The sequence below is a fragment of the Myotis brandtii genome, unplaced genomic scaffold, assembly GCF_000412655.1.
Source record: "Myotis brandtii unplaced genomic scaffold, ASM41265v1 scaffold488, whole genome shotgun sequence".
NCBI lineage: Eukaryota > Metazoa > Chordata > Mammalia > Chiroptera > Vespertilionidae > Myotis > Myotis brandtii.
The window spans coordinates 839,213-853,621 of NW_005368638.1; the positions used below are offsets into that span (position 1 = coordinate 839,213).

A 14,409-nucleotide genomic window follows, 5' to 3' on the forward strand; every position below is an offset into this window, starting at 1 on the left:
ATGTTTCTCTCTCTCTCTCTCTCTCTCTCTCTCTCTCTCTCTCTCTCTCTCTCAAGACAATAAAAATATATCCTCAGGTGTGGATTTAAAAAGGTATAATCACTTGGAATCAAAGGAAGTGAGCCCAGATGAGCTCTACCAACAGTGGTATCCTAGGAACCAAGTAGCAAAGCCAGGTTGGCTACCTGCTCTTTGATTTTAATTTTCTAGGTCCCCACTCATCCTCTGCCAGGAGCTGGGGCAGGAAAGCCGATTTGGCACTGCTGGCCCAGCCCTGAAATAGAGCCCCCTTCTCGCCACCCCTCTGCAGGCTCACCACCTTGCCCCCTGCCAAGGCAGTTTTCCTTTCATTTCTGTGTGTTTTCTATGTTCTTAGTCTCTACTCCTACTCCTGCTGCCTTTGTGGATCAGGATCAGGTCCCAGCCACAGACAGAAAAGGACACCATGTACAGTGGCATACCTTGAACAGTTGCTAATTTTCACTGTTGGGAAAGTGATTTGATTTAGAATTAAATGGTTTACATTGAAAAAAAATCGTTTTGAGAAACAACATGACATGTATTATCCAGTCATTTCCATATATTTTTTAATCATGTTAAGAAATAAGTTGCTTTTTATTTGGATGGCATTTAATTGTCTTCACTTTTTTAGGATCTGTTAATAGCCAGTTTACTTTTAACAAGTGAAGTGAGGTGATTAAATTTATGTTTCAGAAAATGTTTTGATGAGCAAGGATAGAGAACAGATGAGAAATAGAGACTGAGTACCCAGAGACCAGGTCTCTCTCCCGCCCCCGCAACTTGGCATTTGGACATTCTAGTGATAGTTAGAGTGGGGAGACAATAAAATAATCCCCAGAGGAAAGAAAAAGAGCAATCACCAAGAAAGGAAATAAGTAAAACAGAGGCATGCAGTTAACTTTGACTCTGGACTTGCACACACACGGGAGTCTGTTTCCCAGGTTATTGCAATAATTCAAGTGAAAATAATGAAGTCCTGAACTAAAATATTGGCAATGAGTGGAGGATCAAATTTGGGGCACATCTTATAAGTAGAAATAGTAGAAATAAATGACCAATTGGATAGAGATGTTTTAGCTACAGGCGTATCTGGAAAGAAAGTCAGATTTAAATGATATACAACAGATGAGATGTAGAAGGGAGAACAAATTTGTAATGGAAAAAAGGTGTTAAATTGGCACGGGTCTAGTTTGATATGCCTGAGCAACCCTCTTTTTTTTTTTTTCTTCTGAGCAACGCTCTTAACAGGATCATCCAATAAATGATTAAATATTCACTGGCACTGCAAAAAAGATGGCGACCGGCAAGAAGGCAGGGAGGGAGAATGTGTGAGAGAGTGAGGGAGCGATAGAGGAGTGTGTGGTGTGTGTGTGTGTGTGTGTGTGTGTGTGTGTGTGTGTAAGAGAGAGAGACAGAGAGTTTAGGATAGTTAGATACTGCGGGTCTTGCAGGGGGCTGCCAGACTGGGCAGTCTTGGATTGCATAACCCCACTGCCACCACGGATACTCCAGGGCAGGCGCAGAGAGCATGCCATCTTGAAGAACAGAACTACTTGTGACTTGGATTCCAGCCTTACCACCACCCAATCTGGTCTCAGATGCAATCCAGGACCTTACAACCACTTGGGACAAAGACCTGCCATCACAGATGCAGACCCATGGACACCAAGAGTCCGGACATCCCACCTGCAGATTTCTGTGAGTCACAGAGCCCATCTCCCTCCCCGACGGCCCGCTGCGGTGGCATAGGACCTGCCAGACCCACTCTGCGCGAGCAGGCCTCCTGCCAACACAGGGCGGCTGTGCAAATTAACTTTGACTCTGGACTTGCGCACACACAAGGGATTCTGTTTCCCATGGCGCAGGAGTGGGCCTCCCTCCAAGACAGGGCGGCTCCGCTACCTGATTTCAACTCTGGGCCCTCATACAGGAGTCTGGTTCCCACGCGCAGGAGTGGGCCTCCCCCTGACACAGAGTGGCTGTGCAACCCGGCTCTCCAAGTAGACCAGGGACCCTGATTCTCCACACGAGAGGCAGCACTGAGCACTGATGACTCTGATTCTCAGCATGCATGGCTCCCACCGACCCACAGCAGCCACACACCGTGATGTCAGAGCTCTCCAGTGACACTCGGGTGGTGCGACGCTCCCACTGCACATGCCTCAGGCCCCCGCAACTTGCCTTTTGGACCTTCTAGTGATAGTTAGAATGGGGAGACAGCAAAACAATCCCCAGAGGAAATAAAAAAAGGAATCACCAAGAAAGGAAATAAGTGAAACAGAGGCATGCAGTATGACAGAAAGAATTCAGAATAATGGTCATTCAGTTCATAAACCATATGGATGAGAAAATCAACAACCTGTGCAAAAAATCAGGAAGAAATCAAAAATGATATAGCTACAATCAAAAACGCTATGGAAGGTTTCAACAGTAGACTAGAAGAAGCAAAGGACCGAATTACTGAGTTAGAAGATAAGATATAGAAACAAGCCCATCTGAACAGCAACTGGAGAAAAAAAATTAAAAAGCAGGAGGAGAGCCTAAGGGAGCTTTGGGACAACACGAAACAAGGTAACATACTAGTATGTATAATAGGGGTGCCAGAAGGAGAAGAAGAGCAGTAAGGATTAGAGCAGCGGTTCTCAACCTGGTGGTCTCGACCCTTTGGGGGTCGAACAACCCTTTCACAGGGGTCACCTAAATACATCCTGCATATCAGATATTTACATTACGATTCATAACAGTAGCAAAATTACAGTTATGAAGTAGCAACAAAAGTAATTTTATGGTTGGGGGTCACCACAACATGAGGAACTCTATTAAAGGGTTGCGGCATTAGGAAGGTTGAGAACCACTGGATTAGAGAATCTATTTGAAGAAATAATGACAGAAAACTTCCCTGATATGGGAAAGAAAAAAGTCACTCAAGTACAGAGTCCAAAGCAAGATGAATCCCAAAAGACCCACACCAAGAAACATCATAATTACAATGGGAAATGTTCACGACAGAGAATTTTAAAGGCTGCAAGAGAGAGATGGAGAGTTACCTACAAAGGATCCCCCATCAGATTATCTAATGATTTCTCAACAGAAACACACCAAGCTAGAAGGGAAAAGGAATGAAGTATACAAAATGAAGCAAAGCAAATAACTGAATCCAAGAATACTCTATCTAACAAGACTATCAATCAAAATTGAAGGGGAGATCAGGAGCTTCTCAGACAAAAAAGTTGCTAATAGAGTTTATCACTACCAAGCCAGCAATGCAAGAAATGCTAAAGGGAATGCTGTAAAAAGAAGAAATAGAAAGGGAGAAAGGAACACAGGCATAAAGTACAGAAATGGCTACAAGCAAGTACATGTCAATAATAACATTAAACATAAATAGACTAAATGCTCCAATCTAAAGACATCGAGTGACTGATGGATAAGAAAACATGATCCATATATATGCTGTCTACAGAAGACCCACCTCAGAACAAGGGACTCACACAGACTGAAATTGAAAGGATGGAAAAATATTTATCAAGCAAATGGAAATGAAAAAAAAAGCTGGGGTAGCAATACTTATATCTGACAAAATAGACCTCAAAGTGGAGACCATAACAAGAGACAAGGAAGGCCACTTCATAATTCTAAAGGGATCAATACAACAAGAGAATATAACTCTGGTAAACATATATAGACCCAATGCCGGAGCACCCAAATACATAAAAAAAACTTCTGGAAGATTGAGAGGAGAGATTGACAGCAATACTATCATAGTAGGAAACTTTAATACCCCATTAACATCACTGGATAAGTCCTCTAGACAAAAAATTAGGAAAGAAACAGCAATCCTAAGCTACTCACTAAATCAGATGGACTTAATGACATCTTTAGAACATTCCATCCTTTGTCAAATATTAATTGGAGCATAATGGCTTGGGTTGATTTCTGGGTTCTCTGTTCTTTTCCACTGGTCTATAGGTCTGTTCTTGTGCCAATATCAGGCAGTTTTGAGAACAGTGGCTTTGTAGTATAGTTTGATAACTGCTATATGATCCCTCCAACATTGTTCTTTTTTCTCAAAATTGCTGCAGCTATTTGGGGTCTTTTTTTATTCCAGATGAGTTTTTGGAGAGTTCGTTCTATGTCTTTGAAGTATGCCGTTGGCATTTTAATGGGGATTGCATTGAATTTATAGATTGCTTTGGGTAGTATGGACATTTTAATGATGTTGATTCTACCAATTCATGAACATGGTATATTCTTCCATTTGTTTAAGTCTTCCTCTCTCTTTTTTTCAACGTCCTGTAGTTTTCTAGGTAAAGGTCTTTTACTTCCTTAGTTAAGTTTATTCCTAGGTATCTTAATATTTTTTGTTGCAATGGTAAATTGGGTTGTTTTTTTAGTTTCTCTTTCTGTGAATTCATTACTGGTATATAAAAAAGCCATAGATTTCTGGGTGTTGATTTTGTATCCTGCTACAATGCCAAATTCATTTATTAAGTCTAGTAGTTTTTTTATGGAGTTTTTGAGGTTTTCTATGTACAATATCATGTCATCTGCAAATAATGACAGTTTTACTTCTTCTTTTCCAATTTGGATGCCTTTTATTTCTGCTTCTTGGCTGATCACTATGGCTAGCACTTCCAGTACTATGTCTAACAGGAGTGGTGAGAGTGGACATCCCTGTCTTGTTCCTGTTCTTAAGAGAAATGGTTTTAGTTTTTGCCCATTGAGTATGATAATGGGTATGTCATATATGGCTTTTATCATGTTGAGATATGCTCCCTCTATTACCACTTTGCTGAGCGTTTTTATCAAGAATGGGTGTTGCTGCCCTGACCGGTTTGGCTCAGTGGATAGAGCGTCGGCCTGAGGACTGAAGGGTCCCAGGTTCGATTCTGGTCAAGGGCATGTACCTTGGTTGCAGGCACATCCCCAGTAGGGGGTGTGCAGGAGGCAGCTGATCCATTGTTTCTCTCTCATCGATGTTTCTAACTCTCTATCCCTCTCCCTTCCTCTCTGTAAAAAATTAATAAAATATATCCAAAAAAAAAAAGAATGGGTGTTGCATTTTGTTGAATATTTTTTTTGCATCTATTGATATGATCATGTGACTTTTGTCTTTCAATTTGTTTATGTGATATATCACGTTTATTGATTTGCAAATTTTGTACCAGTCTTGCATCCCTGAATAAATCCCACTTGATCTGGTGTATGATCTTTTTAATATATTGTTGGATGTGATTTGCTAATATTTTGTTGAGGATTTTAGCATCTATGTTCATCAGGGATATTGGCCTGTAATTCTCTTTCCTTATACTGTCTTTATCAGGTTTTGGAATTAGGATAATGCTGGCCTCATAAAAAGAGTTTGGAAGTATTCCTTTCTCTTGGATTTTCTGAAATAGTTTGAGAAGTATAGATGTTAGTTCTTCTTTGAATGTTTGATAAAACTCCCCTGTGAAACCATCTGGACCTGGGCTTTTGTTTGGTAGAAGTTTTTTGATTACTGCTTATATTTCATCAATTGTTATTGGTCTATTCAGGGTTTTTTATTCTTCCTGATTCATTTTGGGAGATTGTATTTTTCTAGGAATTTGTTTCATCCACATTGTCCAGCTTGTTGACATATAGTTGTTCATAATATTGTCTTACAATCCTTTGTGTTTCTGTGGTGTCAGTGGTTACTCCTCCACTTTCGTTTCTGATCTTATTTATTTAGGTCCTCTCTCTTTGTTTCTTGATGAGTCTGGCTAACGGTTTATCAATTTTGTTTATCCTTTCAAAGCACCAGCTCTTGCTTTCATTGATTTTTTTGTATAGTTTTTTTAGTCTCTGTGTTATTTATTCCTGCTCTAATCTTTATTATTTCCTTCCTTCTACTTGGTCTGAGCTTTTCTTGTTGTTTTCATTCTATTTCTTTAAGTTGTAGGTTTAAATAGTTTATTGCTGACTTTTTTTTTGTTTTTTGAGGTATACCTGTCGTGCTATATATGAACTTCCCTCTCAGGACTGCTTTTGCTGTGTCCCAGAGATTTGGGGTTGTGTGTTCATTTTCATTGGTTTCTAGGAAGTTTTTTATTTCTTTCTTGATCTCGTTGGTAACCCATTCATTGTTTAATAACATGCTATTTAGCCTTCATGTGTTTGAATGTTTTTGTGTGTTTTCCTGTAGTTGATTTCTAATTTCATTTCACTGGGATCCGAGAAGATGCTTGATATGATTTTGATCTTCTTGGACTTGTAGAGACTTGTTTTGTATCCTAACATGTGGTTTATGTTTGTGAATGATCCATGTTTTCAGCTGTTACTCTCTGGCAGACAGCACCCCGCTGCTTTTCACAGCCTAATGTTTGTGTGTACCCTCCTCAGTTTTGGTGCTCTATGTTGGGGTGCCCAGCTTCAGGATTAGATCCCAGAGTTCTCAGTGGTAACCCCCCACATCTGAGATATCTCTCCGGGCCTTCAGTTGCTGTCTGTGGGCACCCAGCCAGCCCTTTTGCCTCCACCCCTCCTGCTGGTCTCTATGCAGTCTCCACTTTCAGTCCTTAGGTGTCAGGGTTCTCTCCTGCGAGTTTTCTGTTGATTATTCAGAAAGTTTTTCTGTATTTTAGTTGTAATACCAGTTTGTTTCTTGGAGCATGTCCGTGCAGCATCTACTTACTCTGCTGCCATTTTTAATCCTTGGGCATTTTTTTAATGTTGAAAAATCTACAGTCATTTATAATGTCAGTAAATTGTTAAATAGTTAAACCCTTTTATCCTAAACTGTAGATATAACTTTAGGATTCTTCCCTTTTCCCTGGGACTTCCATGCCTCCAGAGTCCAAGTCATTGTTTAGGCTATCTGAGGCTTTGCCATTACTATGCCCTGAATGCTTATAAAAATAAATTTAAAATAATAGTATAAGTTCCTTGAAGTAAGAATATACGAAACAAAAAAAATATATCATTATATGTGTTTGAGCAATAAAATTTACTGCACTTGTTTTCTTCCTTCCTGGCTTACCCTCATCCTATCCTGATTGGTCTGTTAATAATCCACCCAGAAGGAATGCCATCAATGAAAATGCCTTGATATAGGAAGGATTTAGCTAGTTAGGACTATACCATTTTGCTGTGTTAAGTTGACTCTTCAATTTGAATGATGTAATTCAGCATTTGTTCAAAAAAGTTTTGAAGTTGATTTTTGAGGAAAATATTGTTTCTCTATTAAATATAAATATTGATGTTATATTAGTGGTTTGGTCATTTAGGAAAGGAGGAAAAAATACCATGAGAACACAGAGATGCCTACTTTAGTGGACGTAGCTACTGAAATTATTCAGAATCCTCCCTTTTACAGCCCTAGATACCCTGTTTCCAGTTAGACATTACTAAGGACCTGCACAGTAAAATGTTAATTTGAAATTGGTTTCCTTGAAATTGCTCTTGAGAAAGAGTTTACGTCCTATCAACTTGGTTGTTTTAATTAAAAATGTATTTGTTCTAGCTCTTAACTTATTTGCAACACTCCTTTCAAACTTATTAAAATCAAAGTAAATGCTTTTCTGATTATTTTCTGTTAAAACTGCATCATAACAAAATACTAAGATTTTTTTCTTCTGTTTCTAACCAGAAACTTAAACTTTATTCACTTGATATTTATAAAAATGTTGAACATGATTTGATAACTAGTTCTACTGTAGTGTGATGTCCTAATATGAGTACCAAATCATAGCTGTATTTATATATTAATGTTAATATCACATGCAAATGACATTCTTATAAGTATTAATGTTTTAATATTTTGATCATATCAGATTTCTAGAAATATGCAGTTACACCTGAGTCTTAGTTCTTCATTTTGTATATGCATTATTAAAATGTGAAATTGTTTAATAGGTGATTTTATAAAACAGATATACATCATTCAATGAATAGTAAAGCTAAAATTCCAATACCATAAACCCCAAATAGCCGTCCTATTTCTTTTGTCATTCCAGAATTGTATGAATCCTCTTTGAAGTAATAGGTCATCACCTGGGACAAGGTGTTAATAGTACTGCTAACTCTGAAAGATTAAGCTTTTCTGGAGTGGTTTTTATAATATATCAGAACCTTGTTGTGGTGACCTGATGCACATCTACCAAAAATACTCAAATGGTTTTAGCAGTTATTAAATTCACCCATTCTTTTACAGTATTAGAGAATTCTAGAGTTAGAAGTATAAATAGAACTGATTTCTCCTTAGACTTTTCATGTAAGGTTGATTTTTCTTCAGCAATAATAAATAAGTTAACTGTGTTTTACTTATATATCAACTTTTTGAATTGCTTTTACACTTTTTCAATTGTCATATAATATCTAAGAAAGCAAAAGAATGTTCTCATGCAACATAAAATAGAGGTGCCATGGTCAGAATATGAATTTACCACATTGCAAACACACTGATGAAGTGTGGTATTTTTTTCTCTGAAATTTCCACACTTAACAGGAAACATAGACAGCAAGCCTGAGTGGGTGGGTCTCTGAGGTTAAAACTGTTAATAAAATACTTGAAATTTAGTTTTAAATGCAAAGCATTTTTAACCATGTTTAGTTTATTAACAACAGTCGTGTTCTGATGCTTTATACTAGGTGAGTATAACTGGATTTTTTCCACCTTCAAATGACTTCTTTTCCTCTCTTAGAAAATGAAAGTAGTTGATCTCCTAACTATAGTTAGTAAATTCTCTTACAGCTTACATTTAGTAGTTTAATATATGAGAAAGAATAGTTTAACATTAAGAATTAGCATTTATAAGAGAGCCATAGATGCTAAAGTTCATGCTTTAAAAACTTCAAATTCACTTATGAAAAAATGAAATCTGAGTCAACATCCTTTTTTATTTTTTAATTGATAACATTTACATCTCCTAGCAAATGTTAAATGTTCTTATATTAAGGAGATGTCATTAGGCCAAACTAAAAAGGCTTTGGCAATAAATATATGAAATGATAGGCATTTGTGTGGTTTAGATTCATAAATAATTTGTTACTCATGGTTTAGTAAAATTAATAGACTAAAACATTGCACTGAAAACTTAGATATATTATAAAATTCAGGAAGTAGTGAAGGACCTTAAGATTATATAGCGTACTAATAACATAGATACAAGTTGTAAGGTCAGAATTGGGATTTTGGGTCCCCACCCATCATGGTTTTTTCGTTTTTTGTGGGGGTTTTTTGCTGTTTTTTTTTGGGGGGGGGCGTTGCAGAAGAAAATGTTTTTGGCAGAAGAAAACATTTTCTACAAAAGAAAATAATTCAAGAGAGAAACATGGAAATGCAGAAAGGAATAAAGACTAATGTAAAGGGAGAATATGTAAATAAATAGAAAAGAATACCAACCCAATAATATCTTCTGGGATTTAAAATATGTAGAAATAGAATACAAGACAAATAATATAGTAACTTTAAAAGAATAAGACTAGTAAAATATTGTAGAAAATGAACAGGCGAACAGAGGAGAGATTAGAATACTAAGAAAGTAAATATAAGTCCAGATGTGCTTCCTGGTTTGTACATAAATTTTATTGAGTACCCTTGGTTATTGTTACCATGCTTTTTTTTAGTCCATTCTTTCTCTGTGTTCTTCAGTGAATTTATTTATTTATTTATTTATTTTTTCAGTGAATTTCTTACTCAAATATAAAACTATCATTTATAAGATAATTTGTTATGTGTTTTTATACATGTAGTTTAATTCATAATATTAGCCTCCATATTAGCTCTGCATATCAAAAAACTAAAATTTAAATAGATGTCATATATTTTCCATGAATTTTGGCTACTGTTTGAATTTGCATACAAAAAAGACTTTAGTTGTTAACTTACCTAAAATTCTGAGGATGTTTAATCTCTGCAAAGATCAGTATCTTTTCTGAAAAGATGATAGCTGACAATATATAAATAGGTAACAAAACATATTCTTTTATTTCCCACCATGAGACAGAATAGTTAACCTTCTAAATGGGCGGGGAGAGGTCAATGAGGGGGAAAGGAGACGTGTAATACTTTCAACAATAAAGAATTTAGAAAGGAAAGGAAAAGGGAAAGGAAAGGGGATTTTAATAAACACTGCCTTTATAATTGAAAGAAAGAAAAGAAAAATATCCACTGGCCTACGACATATTAGAAGAAAAAAAATTCAAATAAAATGTACGATACATAGCTCTCATTTTTGCCCTGTCCTCACTGAGGCAGAGGATCAGGGTTTAGATTTAAGGGCATTCAGGAGATAATATGCTAGGAATTATTTAATACATCCAAGGGTTTCAGAGACTCTGGAATAGGAAGAGGCAATATCTACAATATTGATATTTGAGAAAATTTTTGGTAGCCATCTATTCCCTTGCTTTTTCCTTTTCTCCTTTTTTTCTGGTTTCTTTTCTTTTTCTCCTTTTCCCTATTCTCCCTCCTACTTTTTCTAGCTTATCTTTTCTTCCTTAATATAAAGCAGATTTACTTTCTTAGGAAAGCATTTGGTAAATAAGCCTCCGACTGCAATAATTTCTTAAAAGTAAACTATGTTTACTCATCTAGAATATGATATGTTAATACAAATTCTAAGTTTTGGCTTATAGTTTGGTGCATAAAATTAAAAATTTTTACATATTAAATTATTTCGGCAGATCCCCAAGTAAACCCTTGGCACGAAAATTAATGGATTGGGAAGTAGTAAGCAGAAATTCAGTATCTGATGACAGGTTGGAAACACAAAGCCTTCCATCACGATCTCCGCCTGGGACACCTAATCAGTAAGTGCAGACTCACATCAGGTGTTCATTTTGCTCATTTCTAAATTATTGACTGTATATGTCCATTACTTGAAGATCAAAATATGTAAATCTTCCTTATTTAAACTTTGGTTAGATATGATTTTTGTTATTGCAGATCATTATTTCCTCTTAGCCTTTCTCTGAGCCTCTAGCATTGTGTAAGTGGCATGGAATAACAGCCTCCCATCAGATGAGGTAGTAGAGCATTCAGCAAGGATGTCACTTTCTTACACAGTCAACTTTTAAAGGAAGGGTCCCTAACCAATAAATCAAAATCTGCTGCTAGACTTAAAATATGAGAATATGGTTGTTGTTGACATAATCCTTTTCCATGTGGATCTCTAATAGAATTTCTGAAGGAGCATATGTTGTCTGAAAATTCTAAGTGATTATGATTCTCTTACTTAAGCTCCTACTCCAGCCACTGCTCTGCCATTTTCTATGGTCTAGAACAGTGATGGCGAACCTATGACATGCGTGTCAGAGGTTACACGCGAACTCATTTTTTTGGTTGATTTTTCTTTGTTAAATGGCATTTAAATATATAAAATAAATATCAAAAATATAAGTCTTTGTTTTACTATGGTTGCAAATATCAAAAAATTTCTATATGTGACACGGCACCAGAGTTAAGTTAGGGTTTTTCAAAATGCTGACACGCCGAGCTCAAAAGGTTCGCCATCACTGGTCTAGAAAGAGGGATTTCCAACATCAATTCCCACAAGCTTGGCCATAGCTATGCTAAGAAGCAGTGTTATTCAGCACTTCCTGTTTATGAGTTATACTCTAGGATTTCTCACAAAGGCTGTATACTTTGGTGTAGATGATAATAATAACATCAACTTGTACTAGCCAAAGATGTTATCTTCATTTTATAATGCCAACAAATGTGTTGTAGTATATATGTAATTAAGATACTAATAAACAGATGTGAGTCAGTACATTGACAGACCTTGTTAACCCATAGGTTGATAGTCAAAATATTTGAATTTTGGTATGGAATACAATATTTGAAGAGTCTTTCTTTAAAAATATCTCATACACATTAATATCCAATAAGTGGCCGAAACCGGTTTGGCTCAGTGGATAGAGCATCAGCCTGTGGACTGAAGGGTCCCAGGTTCGATTCCGGTCAGGGGCATGTACCTGGGTTGCGGGCACATCCCCAGTGGGAGATGTGCAGGAGGCAGGTGATCGATGTTTCTCTCTCATCGATGTTTCTAACTCTCTGTCTCTCTCCCTTCCTCTCTGTAAAAAATTAATAAAATATATTTTTAAAAAATATCCAATAAGTGTACACTACATTAAAATTGTGTCACTGGTGGATGTTTATGAGCCAAAGAATACACTTCTACCATATTGCCAGTAAAGTATACATCAAAAGTTTGGTTCACAGAATGATACCTAATACCTAGATGTCTTTCTTACTACTAGAAAAAATAGACTAAAATGTTTCTGCCTTGCTAATTGCAGGTTGCTAAATCATCTTTCTTTAAAAGAGATAGTTTGTATTAAAAGGCTAATTAACTTGTTAGAAGAATATCCAGAAATTTCTTTTTCTGGGCTCTTTTCCAGCCAGCCATTTATCCATTTGTGATCAGGAACAAGAAATTTAAACTAGATGATTGAATTAATTAGCAGTAGCTCTGATTAATGAAACAATTTTAGGTATGATCTGAAAAGATTGGCTTTTTTCTAAATTTTAAAGAGACAGTACAGTATAGTGGTTAAGAGCATGGGTCCTAGAGTCACTGTACATTGGAATTTTGAGAAAATTAATCTTTGTCCCATTTCCTTTATAAAATTATATTTATAATAATAGTGTCTTATAGTATTGAAAGTTAAATGAGATGCTGTAAGTAAAATGCTTAGAATAATGCCTAGCACAAAATGCACACAATAAGTACTCAAATGTTAACTAGCATAATTAATAATAGTAATGACAGTAATTCATGTGACTATGTCATGTATGAGGATAGAAATATGTTATTCAATATTTATTCATAGGAAGTAAATCAAGTCCCATAAATAAAAACATTCATAAGAATTCAAAAAGAACATACTAAGTAAGTGAAATCAGCCAATCAGAGAAAGCTAAGAACCATATGATTTCATTCAGATGTGGGATATAAAACTGAAACTCATTGACACAAACAACAGTATGGTGGTTACCAGAGGGAAGGGAGGAAAAGGGAGCCAAATATATGGTGATGGAAGACTATTATTAGACTATGGGTGGTGGGTGCACAATGCAATATACAATGACAAAAATAATTCAGGCAAGAAGATATTTCTGAATCATTTATTCTATCCCTTTATTTTATAAGTGTTGATTAAGACACAAAGTTGTAGTAACTAAAACCTATAAACATTGAGGTTGGTAGAGATAATAGATGACTAAATAGGTAAAATCCTTGTGGTAGATGATTATCTATAGCTCAGTTTTTGACTTCTTATTCTGTGTTCTCTCTGTTTATGTCACACTGTTTTTGTCAGAGACTCTGAGTAGTTGATGTGGTTAGTCTTTAAAGTACACACCCATTTTTTGAAGGAATCATGTAAATAACATTTTAAAAATTGAATTAAGCAAATTTTCACTCAGTTTTCTTCCTCTTTGTGTAGTCGAAATTCTGCATTCACACAAGAGGGACCCCGGTTACGACCATCTTCAGTTGGTCATTTGGTAGACCGTGTGGTTCACACTTCCCCAAGCGAAGTATTTGTGAATCACAGATCTCCATCTTCAACACAAGCTAACAGCATCATTCTGGAATCATCACCGTAAGACCTTTTCCTGTTCAATTTCCTTCTTGTAAATAATAATGCCCCAAATTGTTTCACTTGAAATATTCTTGGAAATTAGGGTATTTGATACAAGATTTTATTTTTGCAATGTTTTAAAATTTTATATATTTGCAAATGTACTTACTTGTCTCTGAGAGTTCTTGGTGCTCCCCTCACCAAAGAGAAATCTCCATTATTTTATTGACTCAGTATGTTTTGAACTTTTAGTGCATACACTTAAATATTTCTGCACATACTATAGCACTGTGGTAGTGAGTAAGGTAGTGAAAGGTAGAGTTTTTAAAAATATTTTTCAGGAAGGGACCCATAAGATGACTAGACAGTTTGGAAACATTAAGTAGCAGAGGAGAACTAAATAAGATGACTGTCACACTGAAAATAAATTATAGAAACCATGTACACATGTCTAAAATTCATTCCTATTTCATATTATATACTGATAAACAAATTCAACTTCATAAGTATTTTTTTTCTGCTTTTTAAAAACTTTTTTTATTGAAGTATTATCTAGAGAGACAGGTGCAAATGTCATAAGCAAGCAGCTTGATGAAATTTCACCATGTGAATGAATGTACTTGTGTAGCTTACACCCATAAGCAAAAAACAACATTGGCAGGTCTGTGATGTCCTCCTGTGCTCTCTTTCAGACACACACACTTTCCCAAGGACAGCCACTAAGGCTCTGGGTTGTGTCTTTTTTTTTTTTAAATTAAATCTTTATTGTTCAGATTATTACAGTTGTTCCTCGTTTTCCCCCCATAGCTCCCCTCCACCTGTTTCCCACACCAC

The 14,409-nt window shown here is 36.1% G+C and overlaps 1 protein-coding gene across 7 annotated transcripts in view; it reads left to right on the forward strand.

Moving 5' to 3' along the window:
* The window catches only part of PTPN4 (protein tyrosine phosphatase, non-receptor type 4 (megakaryocyte)), a 213,048-nt gene that overhangs the window by 135,221 nt on the left and 63,418 nt on the right, over positions 1-14,409 (forward strand). For 6 of the 7 annotated variants that reach the window (XM_014547921.1, XM_005876489.2, XM_014547922.1 and 3 more), the window contains 2 exons: positions 10,669-10,794; positions 13,438-13,596. In XM_014547921.1, coding sequence (XP_014403407.1) covers positions 10,669-10,794; positions 13,438-13,596 — 285 coding nt within the window. The remainder of the gene's footprint in view (positions 1-10,668; positions 10,795-13,437; positions 13,597-14,409) is intronic. The other variant, XM_014547925.1, reaches the window with a different exon arrangement.